The sequence below is a fragment of the Lipotes vexillifer genome, unplaced genomic scaffold (genome assembly GCF_000442215.2).
Source record: "Lipotes vexillifer unplaced genomic scaffold, Lipotes_vexillifer_v1.1 scaffold329, whole genome shotgun sequence".
NCBI lineage: Eukaryota > Metazoa > Chordata > Mammalia > Artiodactyla > Lipotidae > Lipotes > Lipotes vexillifer.
The window spans coordinates 2,475,373-2,499,711 of NW_006774067.1; the positions used below are offsets into that span (position 1 = coordinate 2,475,373).

At 35.4% G+C, this 24,339-nt stretch overlaps 1 protein-coding gene across 5 annotated transcripts in view; it reads left to right on the top strand.

Annotated features, from left to right (window-relative positions):
* The window catches only part of KCNC2 (potassium voltage-gated channel subfamily C member 2), a 209,133-nt gene extending 187,318 nt beyond the window's left edge, over nt 1–21,815 (top strand). Inside the window, exons 3-6 of one of the 5 annotated variants that reach the window (XM_007448765.1) lie at nt 10,444–11,371; nt 13,433–13,597; nt 19,678–19,772; nt 20,686–21,815. In XM_007448765.1, the coding sequence (XP_007448827.1) occupies nt 10,444–11,371; nt 13,433–13,597; nt 19,678–19,739 (1,155 nt within the window). In that variant the 3' untranslated portion in view covers nt 19,740–19,772; nt 20,686–21,815. Of the gene's footprint in view, nt 1–10,443; nt 11,372–13,432; nt 13,598–18,807; nt 19,081–19,677; nt 19,773–20,685 lie in introns of those variants that run through there. The other 4 variants (XM_007448764.1, XM_007448767.1, XM_007448763.1 and 1 more) reach the window with 4 other exon arrangements.
* The last annotated feature ends 2,524 nt before the right edge of the window (nt 21,816–24,339 follow it).

A 24,339-nucleotide genomic window follows, 5' to 3' on the forward strand; every position in this document is an offset into this window, starting at 1 on the left:
CACAAGCTTGTGTTCAATCAAAGGAGAAAAAATGAAATATTACAGAAATGAGGGAAGTGCTATAGTAGAGATATGAAGAGGAACCTAACAAGAAAGTGCTTAATTTTGCCTTAGATTTTAGGGATTTCTTTCAAAGACTAAGTGATCTCTGAGTTGAGTCTTGAATGTTAAGTAGTTCTTTGCCAGTCCCACAAAGCAAAGAGGTGTATTTCAGACAGAAGAACTGCATGTACAAAGGCATCATACATCATAGAAGATGGTGAGGTTCACAGCAGAAAGGTGTGTAAGGTCCACACAAAGAAATTCCTTGAATGACATATTAAGGACGTTGTGTGCTATCCTGTATTTGGGAGCCATTAAACTATTTGAAGCAGATGAGTGACATAATCACATTTGTTCCCTTAAAGGAGTGCTTATTCCTAGTAATCCAAGACAAGCTAATTAAAGGAAAATTAAAAGATAAGCCACTGACATTGGGAATGGAGAGAAGGGAGAAGAATACTAACTAGAGGTATTTCAAGTCTGAGAATCTACACAATTCAGTGATTCAACAGCCAAAGGTGTTGGGAAAATAAATAAGGAATCTAGGTACCAAGCTGGTTAATGGGTAAATGATGGCCAAAGTAACAGAAAATAGGGCTTCCCTGGTGGCACAGTGGTTGAGAGTCCGCCTGCCGATGCAGGGGACGCGGGTTCGTGCCCCAGTCCGGGAAGATCCCACATATGCCCTGGAGTGGCTGGGCCCGTGAGCCATGGCCGCTGAGCCTGCACATCCGGAGCCTGTGCTCTGCAACGCGAGAGGCCACAACAGTGAGAGGCCCGCGTACCGCAAAAATAATAATAATAATAACAGAAAATATAATGGAACAGGAAGATCAGATTTGAGCAGTCCATCCACTTGAGTAAAGAAGATCCGCTCACCAGTGTGGGTGGGCATCATCCACTCTGCTGAGGGCCACAAAAACAGAAGGGTGAATTAGTTCTCTCTGCTTGAGCAGGGGCGTTTATCTTCTCCTGCCCCCGAACATTGGCACTCCTGGTCCTTGGACCATCAGACTCAGACTGGGACTTACATCATTGGCTGCCCTTGTTCTGAGGCCATCAAGCTTGGACTGGGACTACACCACTGGCTTTTCTAAGCCTTCAGGGGGCAGACAGCAGATCCTGGGACTTCTCAACCTCTGTAATCTTGTGAGCCAATCCGTCATAATAAATCTCTTTTTATATACTATAAGTATCGTATTGATTCTGTTTCTCTGGAGAACCTGGACTAATAGAGCCATTGTTTTGATTACCTCCATGTTATTTGTTAATTTACTGAGACTGAAGAACTGTATGGATTTGGAGAATTATGATTATAAATCACAAAGAAAAGGTATAACCTGAAGATTGACATTTCATGCATTGATGGCAGTTGGAATTGTGGAAGTAGATGAGATTACCAGATTTCCAGAGATTTCAATATTTAAACTGTGGACGCAGATATTTCTGATTATTCCAGATTTCTGTAAATACTGAGAATTCCTTAGGTTAGAGTTCAGTTCATTCATGACAGCTTTAAAAGTGTTAATATGATAAATGCATGTTTTTTTATCTAGTAAAGCAGCTAATTGTATTGAAAATCACATTGGAGACCTTGTGATCGTCTATAGAGTCACTGTTTGGTCCTATTAGCTATATATAGAAGGGCCAGGAGATACCTATTTTCCTGGATGAGGATATAACTCAGTGATGTGAGCAAATGTATTTTTAATAAAAAATAAATTTTTGAAAAGAATAGAATCTCTGAAAGAGAAAAAATAAAGTGAGAAGAGTGGCATTGTTTTACATTTTTGCAAATCTCTTTCATGTCTGACTTAATAGAAGATGGCTGGATTCTCATATCTCCTTGTGCATTCAGTCTGTTGTAATACTACATGTCATGTAGCTTCTGGAAAACTTCCCTGTAAACTGGTGTGACAATGAGAAAGGCAAAAATCATTTTAATATCATTACAAAGCTAATTTTGATTTTGTAGACCCAAACAAGGTTCTGAGGACCGCTAGAAGTCCCCAGGCCACACTTTGATAGCTGTTGATATAGTTAAATCGCTAAGGCAAGCAGCATTAAGGTCGACCCTACTGGGTTTCCAATTACACAGCCAATCAATCCCCTCCTGATTTTAAATATGGTTTTCTGCGTCTCGTAAGGAAATTACAAGTTACACACAGACTTTTGTTTTGTGGAATATAGAAAATTTGCCTCTGCCCTCTGGGAAGAATTTGAACTATTTGCAAGATGCCCAAGATCTTCAGATAGGAGGAATTGAAACTCTAGTGTCCTCTATCCACATAAGGATACCTGTGGAGGTAGACTAGAGTGGACTGGAAGGTCCTGACACAGGCTTTGTAGCAAGGAAGAGCAGATGTCCACTAAAAAAAATCATCTTGAGGAGGAGGGAATACTAAAGCCCTAACAAATATGTTAATCTGTTTGGGGAAGGGCCAGATCCATTGGAGCTATGCCTGGGCTTAGAAGACTCTCAGGACCCAGTTACCTTGGCACAGGTCCTGTTTATAGAAAGGATTACTGAGCAAGCAGATATGGCAAAAAGAGAACAATATATTTGAGACCGAAGCTTGGGACACTCTGTGGTGTACAGCAGAGGTGACACTGCAGGGTAGACAGCCGTTCATGTCACTGGGTAGAGTATGTTTTAACTACAGCACCATAGTGTTGAAAGAAACAGATTTATGAGTCAGTGAATCTTTGGCAGGTATTTGAAAGCTAGTCACCTCCCTTCACCTTCAACTAATCCTCCCTTAATCTCTCTCACTTTCAACTGAGTAAAATCAAGGATCCTTAAAGAATTCATTTTGGAAAGTAATTGTTAGTCTAAAGAAAGATATACTGGGGTACATAGGGCTTAAAATGTGCCCCCCTATGTAAAATCCTAGATCATGGTGGTGTACATCATATCATTTCAAGACAAACTGGATCATTTAAAAAATAAATTTAAGACAAATTAATATATGCTAAAGATGGAAAATTCGGTTTGGGGAGAGTTTTCAATAATTGGAATTTAGGGTATACAATTCATGTATATGTTGTGAAATGACTGTATATAATCTGTTATTCTTATGACTCAAAAGGTATAGAATTTTTCTTCAGTCTAATGAAACAGTTATAAAAATTATTTTCATGAAGTATGTTAATTGTACACTTTACATTTCATTGTGAGCCTTAGAGAGGTAAAATGATATTGTATATTCATATTTGATGACTTTTAATTCTAGTTCCCTAACTTTGAGTATAACAATCCATTATGATAAAACTAATATTATGTACAGGCCTCTCTTGCCTGTATCCTGGAAAATTATACTTGGGTGTGAGTGGATAGGCCTTGACTGTAAACAAACAACTAAAATTTCAATGAAATCAGTCTGTGGCATAGAAAAAAAAATGTAGAGAGAATGGTATATATATTGGATAAAGGTACCAAAAAACATGATTGAAGATATTTATTAGGGGCCACATAAGTCTCAGTAGCCAAAAGAAATATTGGGGTATACTTTCTTGATTTACAGAATCTAAATCTTATATTGTTCTATGTCTTTTGGGTTTTTTGTCTGTTTCTATGCCTATCTATATATTTGTGTCTATATTTAATCTATACCTACTGTGTATAATACACATATATCCATACATATAAAACATTTTATATGTAGATATAGACATAAAACATATAACTTGTTATAAACACACACATGATTATATACAGTTACCTGTAGCTTAATCTTCTTCACTGATTTCTGAGTTTAGTAACCATGTATGTGATCAGCTTTCTTCAATCTAATTCAGTACAATAAATGCAGTTAAGTTTGTGGAACTGCTTTTAAATGGTGAAACCTGGATGAAGAGAAATTGATTTTACCAGCTTCAGAAGAAGTCAAAGTAATTGTCAACTCTGCATGGAACCAGCAGACAATGGTCTCTTGTTTCCCCTGTTTGGCTGGCCTTTGAGGATAGACTTACTAATGAAAGAGACTTTTTCTCTCTCTAGAGACCACATTTCTGTAAACACCACCACACTTGTTAATTACGGCAAAAGTAGTACAAGGGACTTGAATGCGTACATAATTAAGAGCATCTGCTGAGTTTCAGGTGCTGTAGAAAAGAAGAAAATTTGCAAATGTATAATTTCTATGGACAAATAAAATCAGCTTAATGGTCATTGAGAATGAAGATCCAGGTTTAATCCTCTCTTGGTCATTACTTTCTTTGAATTTTGTTTTAAAATTAAACTTAAAATACATGATAAAAATTTTGTGAAAAATGTCAACTTTGCAGGCATTTATAAAATCAGTTATGATTCTCCATTAGCAAACACACTCACCTGAGGCCACTCTTATATCCAGACATCACCACTGCTGAGAATATAGTGTTTCTATTTATTTGCATACACTAGTTGTACATAAAGAAATGGGATTGGGCTCTGTGTATTGTTGTGCCACAGCCATTTAGAATAGAATCGGATATTTAGTATTTACTATGAGCCACTTGTTGTTGTTTAATGTGTTTCATTAGTGATCATTCTGTGTCAGTATGTATTGAACTACATCATTCTTTGTGATGTGATTTTATGACAATACCATGACTATGAATATTCACATTTTTCTGGGTCTTTTCGGGTACAAATAATGCTTAAATTAATGCCCTGCATATATCCTTGTACTTTTATATACATATTTTACCAGAGTAAATTTCTAAAAGTGGAGGTTTTGGATCAGGAGGCACTATGAGCTCTGATACTTGATCAGAGCTTGCTCTTCTCGTGTATTGATTTCATTTAAACTCTCGAAATACAAACTAAAAATAGGTGTACCTCATGTGGGATTGTAAAAGCAAATTCCTTAGCATATATTTAAGTAACTTGTCTTAAAAAATCTTCTCATAATGTTTATTTCCAAGTATTAAATTATCTCATTGACTTTCATTAAAAAATAGAGGTGAATTTAATTTTTCTTCAGATTTTTTCTCCCTTTAAGTTTTGCGGTGAAGGTCCATATTTCTGACTGTGAATTAATAAGATGACGTGACTTTTAAAGACAGATTCTGTGTTGTGGCCAACAGAATTTTTACCTAACAAATAAATATTTTAAAAAGTGCTGCTTTACTAATTTCATAAGAACTGAGCACCTACTTCTTGTCATGGGTTAGGCCTTGTCCTTGGCTCTAAGGATAGATGTTAAGTCCTTCTCTTTGAAGAACTTGTGGGCATGAAGAATCAGTAACAAAAGTGCGTGAAAATTGTTACAATATCATCAGTGATCCTGGGCTAGGGAAGCATGGAGAAGGGTCACTTAATGAGTCTGGTTCTCATTATGTTTGTAAGTTCTGGAGCTTTTGAATTAGTTATTGAGTTCAATTTTATTTATTTATTTATTTAGCTAGCTAGCTATTTATTATTGAAGTATAGTTGCTATACAATATTCTATAAGTTACAGGTGTACAATATAGTGATTCACACTTTTTTTAAGGTTATGCACATTTACAATTATTATAAAATATTGCCTATATTCCCTGCTTTATACGGTATACCTTTGTTGCTTATTTTATACCTAATAGTTTGTAGCTCTTGATCCCTACCCCTATATATTGCCCTTCCCCCCTTCCTCTCCCCACTGGTAACCACTAGTCTGTTCTTTATATCTGTGAGTCTGCTTCTGTTTTTTTATATTCACTAGCTGCATTTTTTAGATTTGACATATAAGTGATATCATATAGTATTTGTTTTTCTCTGTCTTACTTATTTCACTTAGCATAATGCCCTATAAGTCCATCCATGTTGTTGCAAATGGCAAAATTTTATTCTTTTTTATGGCTGAGTAGTATTCTAGTGTGTGTGTGTGTGTGTGTGTGTGTGTGTGTGTATCTCTACACCACGTCTCCTTCATCCATTCATCTGTTGATGGACACTTAGGTTGCTTCCATATCTTGGCAACGGTACATAATGCTGCTATGAACATCGGGGTGCATGTATATTTTTGAATTAATGTTTTGGGTTTTCTTTTTTGGGGATATATATATATATATACAGGAATGGAATTGCTGAGTCATATGATAGTTCTATTTTTAGTTTTTTGAGAAACCTCCATACTATTTTCCACTGCAGCTGCACCCATTTACATTCCCACCAACAGTATACGAGGGTTCCCTTTTCTCCACATCCTTGCCAACACTTGTTATTTGTGTTTTGATGGTAGCCATTCTGACAGGTGTGAGGTGATATTTCATGTGGTTTTGATTTGCATTTCCCTGATGATTAGTGATGTTGATCATCTTTTCATGTGCCTGTTACCCATCTGCATTTCCTCTTTGGAAAAATGTCTATTCAGTTTTTCTGCCCATTTTTTAATTGAGTTGTTTGTTTTTTCTATGTTGAGTTGTAGGAGTTGTTTATATATGTAAGATATTAATCCTTTATTGTTCATATCATTTGTAAGTATTTTCTCCCATTCGTTAGGTTGTCTTTTCATTTTGTCAATGGTTTCCTTTGCTGTGCAAAAGGTTTTAAGTTTAATTATGTCCCATTTGTTTACTTACGCTTTTATTTCCTTTACATTAGCATATGGATCCAAAAAAGTATTGCAGTGATTTATGTCAGAGTGTTCTTCAATTATATCTCAATAAAACTAGAAGAAAAAAAGAATAGTTCTAATAAAAAAATAAAATGTTCTGCCTATGTTTTCCTCTAGGAGTTTCATAGTATCTGGTCTTACATTTAGGTTTTTAATCCATTCTGAGTTTATTTTTGTGTATGGTGTTAGAGAATGTTAGTTGTTGAGTTCAGTTACATATACTTTAATGCTAACCTGAAAGAGAAAATGATGAAACATAAAAATATACCACACTTTTCCCCCTGTTTCTCTCAGCCTATTATATATACCTGGAGATGCTACTTGAATGTTTGCTTCGAGGTTGATTGACCTAATGCCTTCTACATAGAACCTGGACTCTGAGGACTTCTACTCCATAATTACTAATTGGAAAAAAAGGGGAGAGAGAGAGAGTTTGGGGCACTCTATGTTGCTAAGCATGGGCACTGAGCTTATGGAGAAAAAGTAACTACTCACTGGACGCACGAGCCAATATTTTAGTAGGATATTCCCAGCCTGAAACTGCCTTGGGTGAACTATCAGTTCTGTGAATTCAGTCAACATGCTACATTTTGTCTGCAAAGCTTTCTAACATTTTAATTAGTACTTAACATGCCTCTTTTTATTTTCATTTAATGCTTGTAGGAGTCTGTGGTCTTATCACAGGGGAAAAGGAAGGGAAAGATGGCAGTATAAGTTTCTTCCCCAACTCCCTGGTAAGATACAAGCTTCATTAACAGAATGAATGGAAGCTAACATTGGCAACATTTGGACCTGTGAGCCAATTCAGTTTGCTTCAGCTGTAAATTTGGCTTTTTTGCTTCAATATGCACACTTTCATTTTTCATTTCTGTTATTTCCTTTTTTCACATCATTTTTATCCTCACTAGAATATAGTCTACCTTATTTTGTTAATTTATTCATTCTTTTATTAATTTTTCCATCCTTCTATTCATCCATCCAACCATACTAAATACTCACTATTGTGACAGAAGCAGGAGGTACAGAAATGAATATGACATCGTTCCAGTCCTTAAACAGTTCCCAGTTCAGTGAAGAGGAAAAACAAATAAAACCTTCTTTTTCCCCATTTATTTCCTTTTTAATTTTTTAAAAATATTATTCAATCTAACCTCATATTTACCCATCTCGGCTTAACTCAGTGAGTCAGGAACAAAAGAAGACATTTTCTATATCCAAGACTCTTAGATTTAAGTTCAGATAAAGTGCACAAGTTCCTTGCTAAAGGAATCCAAATGTGGCCTCTGGATAATCCCAGATCTTCAAGGTTTCTGGAGTCACCCTTTCACTTGACACTCAAACTAAGTTCCTAATAAACTGAGATCCTATTCTTCATTCCATGGGAAGCTCTGTCTCCCAATATCTCCAAAGACTTTATTGGGAGCTGCATTTCTCCTTATTATGTTTTACTTTTATTTGTTACTCTCTTATGGTTTTGAATCTCAGTACGTATTTTGCCTCTTGTGGTTGACTGATGTCCTCTTTTTGTTCTCCCAAGGTCCAATGCCTTCATTACTCAAAGCACCTTCAACACCAAGCTGTTTTGTACAACCACCTTTTGCTGAAGGCATAACAGAGCAAGCATCATCTTAGAATTTAATATTCTCCATTGGTCTCCCAAAGTTCTGCTGCTGTACCTGTGGGGGGATTCCTCAATTGTTTGTGCTCATATTATGGGCCTTTCCTCCTTCTCTTTAGAGACATTTTCCACTTCCTTCTCTTCAGCATTCAACTTCCTTCCAAGGTCCTCACTTGTAGGCTGACAGAGGCCAACTTCCAATTTCCTACCATGTTATTATGAAGCATACTTTGGTTCTCAGTTACAACTATTGTTCTAGACCATACCTAGTGTCCTTAGCCTTTATAAGTAAAAAATGACCTATCTAGCTGCTTTTTAAGCAAAATAATGAGGTACTTCTAAGATGAATGTTGTATATTTCCAGGAATATCAAAGTTTGTTTCCATTCTTTATACTCTTTTTAGTTTCCGATTATAGTACTATCACACTCCAGCAGATTTACAAAGTGTTTAGAAGCTAAAGATTTACTGAGTTATAAAGATTACAATGAAGAATAATGCAAATACAAAAATCATCATGTAGTTCTTTAAATAATGCTAATAAAAATATTTATAAATGCAAGTTCCAATGACATAAAAACAGACAATTTTTGGTTTCTAAAGTTTTGTGTCTTAGAATTGTGTATATTTAGAAACTATTCCGTTGCTTTGTTTATTCACAGATATTTGTGTAGTTCTTTAAAGCAGATAATCTCAGGCTGAAGTTTTTTTTTTTTTTAGTCTTTTTGTGTATCTCTTATGTATTTGGCGAGATCTGTATATCTCGGCCATTGAAGATCAACCAGGAGAAAAAAAAGAGGTGGTTTCAATCTCTTCTTGAAACTTAGATCTTTTCAATGTCACAGTTGAGATGCAGGATATTAGGGAAGAGCTTTGGGTTTGGGATATACCCTATTATTTCTAAATAATGGCCTCCCTCCACTTAACTGATGACCTCCTCCCCCTGAATAATTCATTTGTTTAGACATTCAAGGAACAGTCTCTTGGTATTCATTAAGCATGCTCAATCTAAGAGCGTTATCAGAGAGCACCAGGAATCTGCCAGCTTCTTTGAAAGCCTCTGGTGCTGACAAATGGCAACAGTGCCATTTACTAAAACAACTGGGTTTCAAGTTTTCAGATCTTTAATATTAAGAAGTATGTGATCCCAAGATAAATAAAGGTTTCAACATATTTGTATTCTACATTTGAGAGTTTGGTAGTTATGGGAACAGAATCGGGGGCAAAACTTATCAAGTTAGTGTCTCAGGTCTATCACTTTGCAATCTTATGACTTTGGAGAAGTGACAAACTCTGTGACTGTAAAAGGTGATGGTGTAGTGTTGTTATGAGTGTTGACATGAGTTAATTACATAAATTGCTTTGAAGAGTGTCTGGCGCTAGTAAGAACTATATAAGTGAGAGCTTTTATTATTATTCTGTATTAGTAGGTGTGTATTCATATATTATTGACCAAAGAAATGTTGAATTTAAAAACAAACCTGCAACTTTATATAACATATTACTTTAACATTTGGAGTTCTTTTTCAGGACAGGAAGAAGACTGCCTTTTAATTTGTTCCTTAACTCTTTCTCTTTCTTCAGTCTCGATGCCTACTCTTCCTAGATTTGTGTTTTTGGACAAGACTGTGCCTTAAGTTGATATAATATAAATGGTAACATAGCTCAATTTTTTTTTTCATGTTCATACCTCATGACAATCTGAACATTATAGAAGAAACCTACAGTTAAATATGGGTGGCTACCAAATTTCTATCAGTGTGGACTGCACCTTATATTTGTGGTTGTAAATCTTGATCTAATATGTGAAGATCTCTAGGATGGTAAAAAATATCTGGAGCCATTGTCTACATTTATTTTGTTTTTCAGCCTGTTGCCCTTTAACATTCTTTTGCAAGGATTTTTATGCTCTTTTCACAGGTATAGTGTCTTACACAAAAGAGTCAAATTATTTTCCAACATAAATCAAAACTTTTTACCTACATAAGCTGAAAACAGAACTTGAAACATATCATCAGTGCAACTCTAATGAATGTTCCCTACACATGTCTTCTTACACTTGAGTAACATGCCAAGTGAAATCTTCAAATATATGTTTATACTTTTTCTACTACAGGGATTGATACATTTAGCTTTGGATTGAAATATATTGTGGTGAGATCACTCTGTGTTTCTTCTTTTATTTCTTTTTTTTTTTTCTCTACAGTTTATTGCTTTTGCTTCTTTATTCTTCATCCTGGTTTCAATCACAACTTTTTGCCTGGAGACACATGAAGCTTTCAATATTGTTAAAAACAAGACAGAACCAGTCATCAATGGCACAAGTGTCGTTCTACAGTATGAAATCGAAACAGATCCTGCCTTGACGTATGTAGAAGGAGTGTGCGTGGTATGGTTTACTTTTGAATTTTTAGTCCGTATTGTTTTTTCCCCCAATAAACTTGAATTCATCAAAAACCTCTTGAATATCATTGACTTTGTGGCCATCCTACCCTTCTACTTAGAGGTGGGACTCAGTGGGCTGTCATCCAAAGCTGCTAAAGATGTACTTGGCTTCCTCAGGGTGGTCAGGTTTGTCAGGATCCTGAGAATCTTCAAGCTCACCCGCCATTTTGTAGGTCTGCGGGTGCTTGGACACACGCTTCGAGCAAGTACTAATGAATTTTTGCTGCTGATCATCTTCCTGGCTCTAGGAGTTTTGATATTTGCTACTATGATCTACTATGCGGAGAGGGTAGGAGCTCAACCCAATGACCCTTCAGCTAGTGAGCACACGCAGTTCAAAAACATTCCTATTGGATTCTGGTGGGCTGTAGTGACCATGACTACCTTGGGCTATGGAGATATGTACCCCCAAACGTGGTCAGGGATGCTTGTGGGAGCCCTGTGTGCTCTGGCTGGAGTACTGACAATAGCCATGCCGGTGCCTGTCATTGTCAACAATTTTGGAATGTACTACTCCTTGGCAATGGCGAAGCAGAAACTCCCAAGAAAAAGAAAGAAGCACATCCCTCCTGCCCCTCAGGCAACCTCGCCTACTTTTTGCAAGACAGAATTAAATATGGCCTGTAATAGCACACAGGGTGACACATGTCTGGGCAAAGACAATCGGCTTCCGGAACACAACAGATCAGGTAAGGCACAATTTCAAATGCATGCCATTAAATACTTTATAGACCAGTATGTCCCTGAAATAGAAGGCAAGCATTCTCATTTTCCGCAAATTTTCATGAGTTTTCCGTTCTACCCCTTCACAAAAAATTTGTTTGTGTCAGGCTTGTAGATAGCTAGATTATAGCTTTTCTAAATGAATCCTAAGTAGAAGTCTGCATAGCTGGCTATAGAGCTCTCCTGCTTTAGTGGGAATGCCCTTTGCTGATGGTACCAATATTTTCTTTTGCCTGTTTGTTGCTTTTGTGCCAATGTTTCTTTGTTTCCCTGCACGATGTGATGGTACGATACTGGACATTTTCCATCCTTCATTCTCAAAATGTTGATCTCCATATCATTTGGCTTGGCGTGTTTGTCTCAGTTTTATCTCTGCCACATGGGGCCATGCATTTTAACCTAATTCACAAGGAGAAGATATGTAAGAAGAACGGACGTTTACATTTCAAAGGCCTAAACACCAAAGAGGTGATATGTAAGATGTCCCTTTTCAAAGTAAATAGCTTCCTCAGTAATATTACGGAGGGTTCATTAAGTTTTCATTATTCTTAAATTAGGATATTTCAGTATAATCCCTTTGGATTGGGTAAGGTGCTATGTAATATAATCAGCCCAACATTATTCAGGGGATAGATGATCTGCTTTGGCTAATCAATGGCAAGATTGAATTTCTCTGTGGATTTCCTTTTTTACGCACTCTGCATTGGGCTTTGTTCCCTCCCAGAACTCAGTTTCAGATGATTTACTGCTTGAATTAGTTGAATTGCTACTCCTCTCTATTGTCATAAATAATCTAGGGTTGATTGTAAACTGACATTCAATTTGCCAAAGTGATAGTCAATAGTGTCATCTCTAGTCTATTATGTCTACTACAGATGAAATATTTTGTAGTTTACACAATTTAGATTTTGTCCACTATGAAAAGTTAAGATATATGCATTCCCTATAACTTAGATAGGTTTGATCTTTTTCTTGTAGAAAAATGACTTACTAGAATCCCATGTGAATAATTTTGTGTTATTTAGAAATAACACCAATTAAACAAAGCAAGCAAGCAAACAAACAAACAGAAAAGGCAAGTGACATTTTCACAGGTTCCCTCCTTAGCTTCCAAAAGTTATTATGGGGTAGATGGAACAAAAAAAAAACTGGCTGGAACTGAACTTCTTTTTAAAAGATTTTATTCGTAGTCCTTATGTTTATTTAGTAGATTGTTTTGCAAATTCTGTCAATATGTATCTGAGAATTGTTATGCCGGGAATGTCTTTATGAAAGATGAAATTTAGTTGGTGTTACTGCTCTCATTAGACTGCGCAGAGCCCGTATGAAGGGCATGGAAATGAGGACACACTCTCAGCCTGGGCAAACATTGGTATAAGTTAGCATCTAGGCTGATAGGATGTGAAAGTCTTTGGCAAGCATATAGAAGTAAACAGTTGTTTCAAGGGCATTTGAGAAGTTGATCTTTTTCCACTGGTATGCTCAAAAATATTATGTCACCTCAAAATAGAGAACTGGACGTGAAGTTTGTGAACTTCAGGATTATTTTCATTACAATTTATTGGGGAAAATTACTTTCAGAAAATAATAAAAGCATGCGTCTTAAAGCACTGCAAAGACAAATATTTACTTAGGAGTTTTTCCTTCAGTAGGCTCCACTTTCAGCGATGCCTATTTGCATTAACTAGATAACATGGCAAAAACGGAAAGATATTAATTTGTGTGCTACTTCATTCTCACACTTATTTTGAATTCACATTAATTTTGTAAAAGTTATTGTCCTATTAGATAAAATCCAAAATGAAGTTAAAATTTCCCAAACAACATTTCTCTCCTTTTCAGTACATTTCCATTTTGCTCCACATAAATTTTTGTAATGAGTGATGAAAATTCTTTTTCTTATCATGATGTGATTATTGTGTTTTGTATATCGAGTGACTGTACTATGGACATTCGGCGTAAACTCTTTGTACTGTCTCATTTCCTCATCCATCACTGTCTGTCAATGGGCATGGTGCTGTGACCAGTGTTATCAGGTGACGACAGTACAGGAAGTGAGCCGCCATTATCACCCCCAGAAAGGCTCCCCATCAGACGCTCTAGTACCAGAGACAAACACAGAAGAGGGGAAACATGTTTCCTACTGACGACAGGTGATTACACGTGTGCTTCTGATGGAGGGATCAGGAAAGGTAGGCATGCATTTAATCAGATCCTAACAGGTGACTTAGCAATTAAATGCTGCAAATATGTGGAGTGCTGTAAAATGCTCTTTCATCATTTTCTAGGAGCGACTGTGCAATCATGGTGCTCTTTTCCTCATCATATCTTCTCTCTTTATAAACATTTAAAAATACATATCATGACAGCCGACTTGATTGTCATATCTAAAAGGCATTTCACCCTTCTTTCTTTTTTTTATATTTTGGTTTTTCATTTGTCTATGGGCAGAATTGTAATGAAATATTTAAAAATTAAGTCACTCATCTAATTATTTTAATACAATGGATTCAGCAGTCTTTAAAAGTTATCTTTTTTCCTACAATGAATTAAACTCACTAATTGACACTATGCATATATTTGATAAGTAATTAATAATTTAAAACAATAATAAAGCTTTTTTCAAAGTAAAACATTAGACGTACTCTAGTTGTCTCTTATCCAGTATTTGGGCAACTTTTCCTAGTGGTTTACCTGAATGTCAAAAGGTTGCTAAGGTACGAGATCCTCAGCCATATAGAACAATATACCCAATCACTGGAAAGGCTACTTGTGTACTTACAAAATGTATTGATGGAATTTTTCTTCAGGGCAGTAATAATTCTAAGTTTATTATTTTTTTAATTGACACTGAACAGTGCGTGGCACATAGAAGATACTCAATAAATATTTGTTGAATGAATACATTGTATTGGACAGACATCTTTGTTAAGGAATATAACAGGGTACTGAAGCTCCACTCCAGCACAGTTTCATTTCCCTAGATTGTGCCAGGTGTCTATGACTATTCCTTAGGTGCTAGTTTTTGTCTTTGTTTTTGTTGTAGTAAATTTTGCGAACCAACAATTGGACCCTTTTCTTCTCCTTAAGAAATAGTTTTGTGACACTTATAACCCACCATTGTCAAAGTGCTGGTATGCTCTTAGATTACCTCCTACTTTGAGAATTCCAGTGGCTTTGGTGTCATGGTTATTTTTCTCTGTTTATTGACAGAATAGAGAAAGAACTACTAATTTCTTATGAAGAAATAATAATTTCTTATGCAGTTGACTGAATTTGAACGAAAAGCCACTCCAAAACTTTCACGTTAGTGCAAGTGCATTTTTAAAATATTGTGCTTATTTGCTATTCATTGCAGTTTCTTCCAATTGAATACTTTACCATTTTAAGCCTAAAATATTTATTTTGTGATGACTACTTTCTTTGAAATAGCTCATTACCCATGTTGTGCTTCTCTTTCATTTCTTCTGAGCACTTTACATTGTTCTTTCTGTCTCCATACCTGTGAGTCACGAAAGAGAAGACAAAGGACTCTTCTTTTTTTCTTTAATATGTAATATTTTAAATGCTTCTTCATTCTAAGAACTTTCAGTCTCTACATCTATCCCTTTTACCAAAATGTATTTCAATCATCTTAATAGATTTATTTGATTTTTTGCTATTTTACATTTAAATACGTTACAACAATTTTTAAATATTTTATAAAGATAGTTAATATTCTGTCATAGTATTTGAGCAAAATATATGTACATATATTAAATAATAATATCTAACTAATAATATAGAACATAGTATTTTAAGTGCATTGTAATCTTAAATCAGTATACATGTATATACATATATACTTATATATGTATATATGTATTTTTATGTAATATGTGGTTAGATTTATGTGCATTTTGAGCATCATTCAATAAAGTATCACATGCAATATTTATACTAGGGTTACATGTTTAAGGATCTAGATAGAATTTTTTTTTCTAGGTTAGAAAATATTTTGAATTTTAAACTGTCAAAGGGGATCACATCTGAAAAAAAGACTTTGCAAATTATAAAGCACTATATAAATATAGTTTTTCCATAAAATAGCAAACTTTCATGAGCAAAGCAATTCATAAGATATTCAGTTTATATGAGAAAACTATACATTCAATCTTATTTCACAAATACAAATTCTATCAGTGAGAACATCTTTGAAAACTCATCTATGAGCTTTTTATTCTTTGTCATTTCTCACCATAATCAACTTCGTTTTCATTCTTGCCCAATTCTTTTGCAGATTTGTGTTCTTTTCCTAGGTCTGATAACATTACTGGCTAATTTCACTTAATCTTCTCAGTGTCTTATTTTGTCATGTCTATTAGAAATCCATTCATTTCTTCTCCTTTTTCCTTTATGTAGATTAGAGATGTCTCCTATTACTCCTACTCAGATATTTATTTCCTATATGATTTCTTCCTTGCCTTTCAAATTGGTTTCTACCCTAACCTGATTTTAGAGTTATGAAAATTCTCCCCTATGTAGATGAGATAAATGACTGGATTCCCATTGTATTATTTTTCTATCAACAAATGTAAATGTAGCTGGGCATACATTAAGAAAACCTGTGGATTCCCTAAAAGAGTAAACTCCCAAAACTTAGAACCTATGTTTTCCTTTATATAGTAGTTTTATGAAATCATTTTACATGAACACAAACATACCCATTGATAGTACATGAATAGGAAGTTTCAATACTGCCCCAAACTAGTATGTGCTCTTAAAAACTGTATAAAGTGTATACCATGTATTGGGTTCAACATTGTTTATTCTCATGAATCATATTTTTAGTCATTCCATTCAGTAGAAGTTTGATAAGGCAAAATTTTATCAAATTTTCTGTTCATAAATGAACCTCCAGAATAAAGGAACAATATATTTATATGAATAACTTATAATTTTAGTAATTAAATACTTGTTACTAAATTATAAGGGAAGCCTTCTCAAATGGACATTGAAATCATAGTTATTAAAAAATAAAAGACCTATAAATAGAATAAATATTTATGTTAATAACTATAATTCAGAAAAGTAAACATTGAGAATGGCAACCAAGATTTACATGTAACTAGCATGATTAATGTAAATTGTCAAACAGATTTTTTACCTTTTTGGAAGTCTTATAGAGGACATGGTGACAGTGAGGACAAAAGGTACATTTTTATAAGGATGAATTTTAGTTATTAACAACCTCTTTGTTTCATACATATTCACTAGTTTGCTTTTAATCAAAGCCAATCAATGTTTATAGTCTAGTTTACATTTTTCGGTTACACTAAAAATCCAAGTCAACTTGTATAAATTATTCTTTCTACAATTCCCAGTTATATTTCCAATCGCATTACAGAAGAGTAGTGATAACTAGCCCTCCAGGCACGTGAAGATCCCTATGTAAGAAAAAATGACTTGCAATTCCTTTTTAATTATTTAAGACATTCTCCCATTAAGTGTTCCATTAGCTACCAAAGGAGAATGAAATATATACCACCTCCCATGCTTTATAGCTCAAAATACTAACAAAATATATAGGCAGATAATTTTCTCATTAGCAGAAATTATGTCCTAGAGAACTTCATTGTAGTTAACGGAGGACATAAATTTCCATCTACAAAATATCAAAGAAGACATCTAATCTGCTGAAAGTTTCTGGGTGTATATGTAGGGAGAGGTTCCTATTATTCCAATCTTACCCCACAGTAGAGCTATTTAGTTTTCCTATCTACAGCACTTTTTCAGTGGAGCTGTCAGAACATTTATTTGCTAAGCTGTATAATATAACTACTTTTTCAGTTAATAGTTGCCTGGCTTTTAAGACAATTTTACTTCTAACTTTATACTAGGTACTCCCTTCCTCATTTACCTGCCTCTAATCTTTTCTAATAAAAAATACTGCAATAGGGCTTCCCTGGTGGCGCAGTGGTTGAGAGTCCGCCTGCCGATGCGGGGGACACGGGTTCGTGCCCCGGTCCGGGAAGATCCCACATGTCGCGGAGTGGCTGCGCCCGTGAGCCATGGCCGCTGAGCCTGCGCGTCCGGAGCCTGTGCTCCGCAACGGGAGAGGCCACAGCAGTGAGAGGCCCGCGTATAGCAAAAAAAAAAAAAAAAAAAAAAACACCCACAAAAAAACAAAAACACAAAGTCTAGCATGGTGACCTACTGGAGACATGAACATATCACTTGTATTTTATCTTTTGTCTCTGATGCTTTTTTTAAAGGAGGTTATAGGGAGGCCCCTAGTAGCCTTTCTCTGTATGCACCTAAGTTACTTCCCATGGTGGGATAATCGGTGTTAGGGAACTATAGAAATAAGTTGCTGATAGGTAAGTTCTGGCCCTGAAGGTAATTTGCATCTACGTTTTCCATGATCTAGGTTTGAGGAACTGGGGTGGATCACTTCTGGGCCAAACCATCACTCTACAGAGACCACATATGTGAGAAAATGTTTTGCTCAGCTACTCTCTGGAGAACTGTATTTCTTGGAGACAGTCCATGGAACACCTGTTGACGGGGTGTTGCTTGAGTAGCTAAGGCAAATCAATAGGTTAGAGCTTGTGGGAAGTATCTTTCATTCTGTAAATTCATGATGATCATGAACAAAAGATTAGAATGCACGATAATAGAAAGAAAAGGTGGATTAAGATCAAATTGTTCTCAATTCCTGGCAGGGGAGAGTCAGCTGAAAATATATAATCAAAATCAGACTTTAATTTACTAAAATTATGACTCAATTTATATTCATTTCTTTTCTTTCTTTTTTTTTTTTTTACTTTTTTTTTTAAATACAAGGGATTAGAAATGGGCATTCATTCTACATCATCTAGATAATGGCATTAAAAACCATTATTTAGGAATCATCCTTTTAACCCCATAAGGCTGGGAGATTAAATATGCTGGAAAAGAGTTGTTCACTTAAAGTTAAGCATGCTTTATTAGCTTAGTAATAATAAAAAGTGAAAAGAGAAAAAATAGCTCTTTTTTTTTTTAAGGAACATATTCTGAAATTTAAAAATATTTGCCAAATTTATATCTTACTTAAGTTGCTTTGCCTAATTCTTAAAAGCTTTCTGATATTGTGTATGCCAAAATTACATCAATACAGACTGTAATCTGTGAACGAATAGATTTTGAAGTATTGCAACAGTAATTTGTGATGGCTGGTTTAATCTTTTGGAAGTGACAACTACAGTGAGCTTCATCTTTTTTTTTTTTTTTTTAGAGTTGTAAATTGTCTCAGTATTGAATTCTTTGTAAACAAATTCTTTGAGCTCAAAAATAGCACTTTTGATTACCCTGCATGATATTGTTTGTCTTTGTCTATTTTCTGGTTGAATTCAACTGATGTGTGTGCATTTTTTCATAAAAGGATATGAAAAATCCCGAAGCTTAAACAACATAGCGGGCTTGGCAGGCAATGCTCTGAGGCTCTCTCCAGTAACATCACCCTACAACTCTCCTTGTCCTCTGAGGCGCTCTCGATCTCCCATCCCATCTATCTTGTAAACCAAACTGCATCAGTCGGCTTAATTGTCTTAATTCAAGTACTGTCTACCCCATAATGGAAATAATTAAACATAGACTTACTCCAAGCTCCATTAATACAGTACCAATCCTGCATGATACTACTATCTGAAGTCAGAAATGCCATTTGGGTAGCCAACAAATCTCATCCTGGCTTTAAATGAACCTTATCCTGGTAGTGCTACTACTTTTCCATATTAATTGCCCTGATCTCCTTTTGCAATAAAATGACAGATAGGATCAGATACTGGCCAGTACCCTAATACCTAAACATATCTTCAGGGAGATATATTTAAACCAGTGTGCTTCCAAATGCCAACCACTTCATGGGAACTTCATTTCTTGTGACTCTCTAAACCATTCTGAAGATGTCTGGGATTCTATTTTGGTTGCTCACAACATGACTTTGGTCAGCTCATTTGCATGGACCATCTTGTCTCTATCACCTGAAAGCAATGTCACAAAGTTCGGGGACCATGGATGGCTCGGGATATGTGTACTTGCATCGAACCATCCTGCTGATGTGAAAGCACTGGTCGACTGTTCTGCATGTTGAATTGTGGGGCATGGAGGGCGAGTTTCTCCCTGACATTTTTTTTTTTCTTATTCTTTGAAAAAAAATATTTGTTTTAAAAGATTTAATTTCTTGATTGATTTACTTTTGTTCCAAAATGCTGTATTGGAGTTCTGAATATCTCTGGTTGTTTGCACACAGATAACTGCAAAGAGGTTGTCATTACTGGTTACACGCAAGCTGAGGCCAGATCTCTTACTTAATGGCTTGGGGAAGGCACAAAACATGAGAGAAAGGTAACTGCCAGCCAGGCTTGCATTGTTTAGATAGGAATTGCTGCTCGGTACTAGAGTCATATATATTTTTTTAAATCCCAGAATTTGTCATCATTTTCAGAGGCAGAGTGCCAAATATCATTCAAAGCTCTTGTCATTTTTACCCCCTTCCTTTATTTTAATTATTAATTTTTTTGCAAACAACAAGGAGCATTGTTGTTCACAGGAAGCTTTCTTGACCAGCCTTAAATTTCTGACTCACAGGATTAATCAGATTTTCAGGCAGTATTTAATCAGGTGCTTTGTCCTGTATGTTGTTCTGTCCGTTTGTCTTAGCTCCCTGTCTTAAGTGTATATGCCATCCGTCTCCATGAAGCACAGAAATGCCTTGATAAGGTGTTCATGATTTTAGTACTGGGTCTTCTCCCCTGCCCCTTGCCTTCTTTGTTACTTGGAACAAGCCTCTCTGCTTGTTCACTCCAATGAAACCCCCAGGGTGTCTTATTCAGTCCAAGTGGAAGAAATTCTGTTTACACATCCCTACAAATGTAATAGCAGTAGTGTGTCTGGTGTACTGGGCATGAGAGGGAGGGAAAATGTCATACTATAAATTGAGAGATAAACAATATTTCTAAGGCATTTAGGATCCTAGAGACTGCTAATTCCTAATGCTCATGTTTATTTTCAGTTAGGAAGATAATTGTCACTTTTATGATTGGCCACATAACAAGTACTACTTTATTTTCCCAAGCCCTAGAGCATGACCTGCATGTCAAAGACCTTGTACAGCAATGTATTTACTCAGACATAAACATCTGATATTTAGAGATTCAGTGATGCTTTTGATAACACCACACATAGAAAATTATAATTACATACAGCTTTATGGTAAAGAAATTAATATACTGTCTGGTGCTGCTGTTATTGACTGCAGTGTTGTACAGAATTTATCATGGATTTTTGACTGCTGAAAAAGGGACTGTGGAATTTAGCCATACCAAGGACTGTACTGGAAACAGATTTCTGCTGCTGAATGTGCCCTGATGTGACCAGGTTGCACTTGGAAGAGATCCTCCCGTCTTCATGAGGCATTAAAAGTTTGTAAAAGAACTGTGGATGGAACTCATTTGGTGCTCCCCATATGAGTGGTCTGCTTGTGGACTGGCCAGCATCCATGAAACAACTGTAAATACCAGCGTGTGTGCATGGATCAACAGCTTTGGCCATCTCACGTCAAAGGAAGCCAAATTCATGATCAACATCTCTGGAGCTTCAAGTAAGGCCCATACCTCTGTGAATTGCCACCTCATGGAGTTGCAGTAGATTGTGCTGTGAATCATAAAAGCAGTGATATTGGTGTAGTATAGGTCTGTCTTAATTTCCCTTATTTCTCCTTCGTTGGTTGGATCCACAAACACTAACTGTATCATTTTTTAATAAACCACTTATATGATCAGCTTGTCAGATTATGTTGTGAAATTTTCGGTGCCTATTTATCAAAACTGACCTATTTTGAATCCCACATTTGTTTAAGTTCTGAAAAATTGTTTGACTTAAAAAACTCACTAATATTACTTATAGTTTAAGTGTTCTGTCATTGTTACCTCAATTACTAATATTACAAAAAATAAAATTCTGGCAATGAGAGTATTTTTTTATTAAATGATCAAGGAACAATGTCAGTATATAGTAGAATATTAATTGAATTATATCCTAAAATGTATATTTTGCATAAAAGAGATATTCTTCAATCAATTACTTTTTTGTGTTTTGTGGCAAATTAAGCTTGTACTTGTCTTTAAAACTGTTGTAGTTGAAACTGTATAAGAATTCTTCATCTTGCTTAATCAGTATTTCCAGAATCTATTAGTTCCCCTGGGATTCTGAATATAACGTATAACCTAATTATGAACCTCTGTATCGTGGACCTTTTGTGAACATCTCAAGGTGCATGCACATCCTTGTTGATAATTGATGGAAATGTAAATAACTGAAATGAAGAATAAAAGGCAAATAAGCTGGGGATAAACTTGAATCCTATCTGATTAAATTCTTCATATTCTTTGCTTGGCTCTTCTCTTTGTTTTGGAGTTTTCAACAGGCTTTACTATTTTTATGCATCATGATACCAAACCTAATACTCATACATTATAAAAAATTTGAGATGAAAGGATTTATAAACATACATAGCTCACATTTTCATTTAAGTCTTAGGCATGTAGCCAGTGTCTTCCTTTACTCAGTGCTTTTTTCTCTTATGATTCGGAAGTGGTAAAATTATGAATTATTATGGTATTTGATTTTTATATGGCATTTTATGACTAATACTGAATTTTCACTTACACTTTCCAACTTAATCATCACAGAGATTCTGGAGGTAAATATTTTTTGTTTTCATTTTATTGGTGGTGAAGTGAAGGATCACAGAGGCAAAACTGTGTCACAGATAATTTCCCCTGTCATAGTTTCTTATGGTTTAAATATTTACTGAGCCTCTTGTTGTAAATACTTATCTTCCAAAGATGGCTTCTGTCTCACTTTTGGGTAATGGACCACTGTTTCAGCAGCGCACCACATGTAGCTGACATTCCATTTGTATTGGGGGGTTATATGTAAATTTATCCTGTAAATTCTATGATGCCAACAGGATTAGAGGAAAGGTAAAATGGAAAAGAGAAATAAGGTTGGGTAATCCAACACTTTCCCATAATGCATCAACAGAATCTTTTCTAAGTCTAGAAGTGCTCAGTGTTGATTATTAAGAGACTATTAAGAAACTGAGATTCAGAAAAGGAAATCTGTCTAAATATAATTACTGATAAAAAGTTTTTAATGATTGTGTCAGGATGTAGGATTTACTGTAAAAAGGGAAAATATGTAGGATGGGGAAAGAATACATTTTAATAGATGATAATTGACATCAAATTTTGATTAAAAAATCAAGCTTAATAGCCATGAATGAAAAGTGAAGATATTCATTTTATCTTTGAAATAAATCACAAGACAGATGAATTGAATAGCAACAGTGAATTTAACTTGGAAAGAGACAATGAATATATTAAAAGGCTATAGTACCAAGCAGGGACTTTGGAGGATTTATAACATGCTTGAAGACATTTAGAGCTAAATGAATCTGTTAAAAAATTGGAATCCTTAGCAGTTTGTGATGATTAAAATATGTGGCTTAAAATTTTCCTTACTGAAAAAAATTGTCATCCTTCCTTCCAATTTCCCCTGCCAAAATTTAATGAATTGTTTAAATACTTGGACACTATTAAACTATAGATTTATACAAATTTTCTCTAACATGGTTGCTGTGTCATTAATATCCATCTTAAATTTTGTTACTTCCTGTTCTCCCTTAAAATAATTGTTTCCATTATTGTCTAAAAATTAAATAATTTAATTGAATTAGTATTACATGATTTCTTTTTTTACTTATCAAACCGTCACGTCAAAGTGACAGATCACTGAATATGCATTTTGAACATTAAAATGTTCAAAGACTATGGATTTTCCATTAAGGATCCCAGATACCTAGCACTCAATTTTTAAGAAATGAACTATATTTTAGAGCAGTTTTAGATTCACAGCAAAATTAAGCAAAAAGTAGAGTTCCCATTTATCCCCTGCCCTCCACCACGCACAACATTCCCGACTATCTGCATCCTACACCAGTGATATTTGTTGCAAGTGATGAACCTGCATTGATGCATCATTATCCAAAGTCCATAGTTTACATTAGAGTTCATTCTTTTTTTTTTTTTTTTTTTTTTTTTTTTTTTTTCCGGTCCGCGGGCCTCTCACCGTTGTGGCCTCTCCCGTTGCGGAGCACAGGCTCCGGATGCGCAGGCTCAGCGGCCATGGCTCACGGGCCCAGCCGGTCCGCGGCATGTGGGATCCTTCCGGACCGGGGCACGAACCCCTATCCCCCACGTCGGCAGGCGGACTCTCAACCACTGCGCCACCAGGGAAGCCCAAGAGTTCATTCTTGGTGTTGTACATTCTATGGAACTTGATAAATGTCTAATGACAGGAATCAATTATTGAAGAATAATTTCACTGCCCTAGAAATCCTCTGTGCTCTAACTATTTACCCCTCCCTTCATCTTGGCAACCACTAATCTTTTTATTGTCTTCCTGGTTTTGTCTTTTCTAGATGTCATACAGTTATAATCATATAGGATGTAATCTTAGATTGGCTTCTTTCTCTCAGTGGTTCACACTTAAGGTTGCTCCATGTTATTTCATGGCCTGATAGCTTATTTCTTTTTAGTGCTGAATAATATTCCATTGTCTGGATGTACCATAGTTTATCCAGTCACCTACTGAAGTTGCTGGGTTGCTTCCAAGTTTTGGCAATTATGAATAAAGCTGTTACAAACATTTGTGTTCAGGTTTTGTGTGGGCATATGTTTTCAATTCATCTGGGTAAATACCAAGGTTCACAGCTGCTGGTATTTACACTCATTTTTTTTTTTTATTTGGTCCCCTGACATATTTATCAGAACTACTTTTCTCCTAATTCATCTTCTTACTGTCAATCATGTGAACCACACAGGAGTTATTTATAAATCTGTCACTTCAC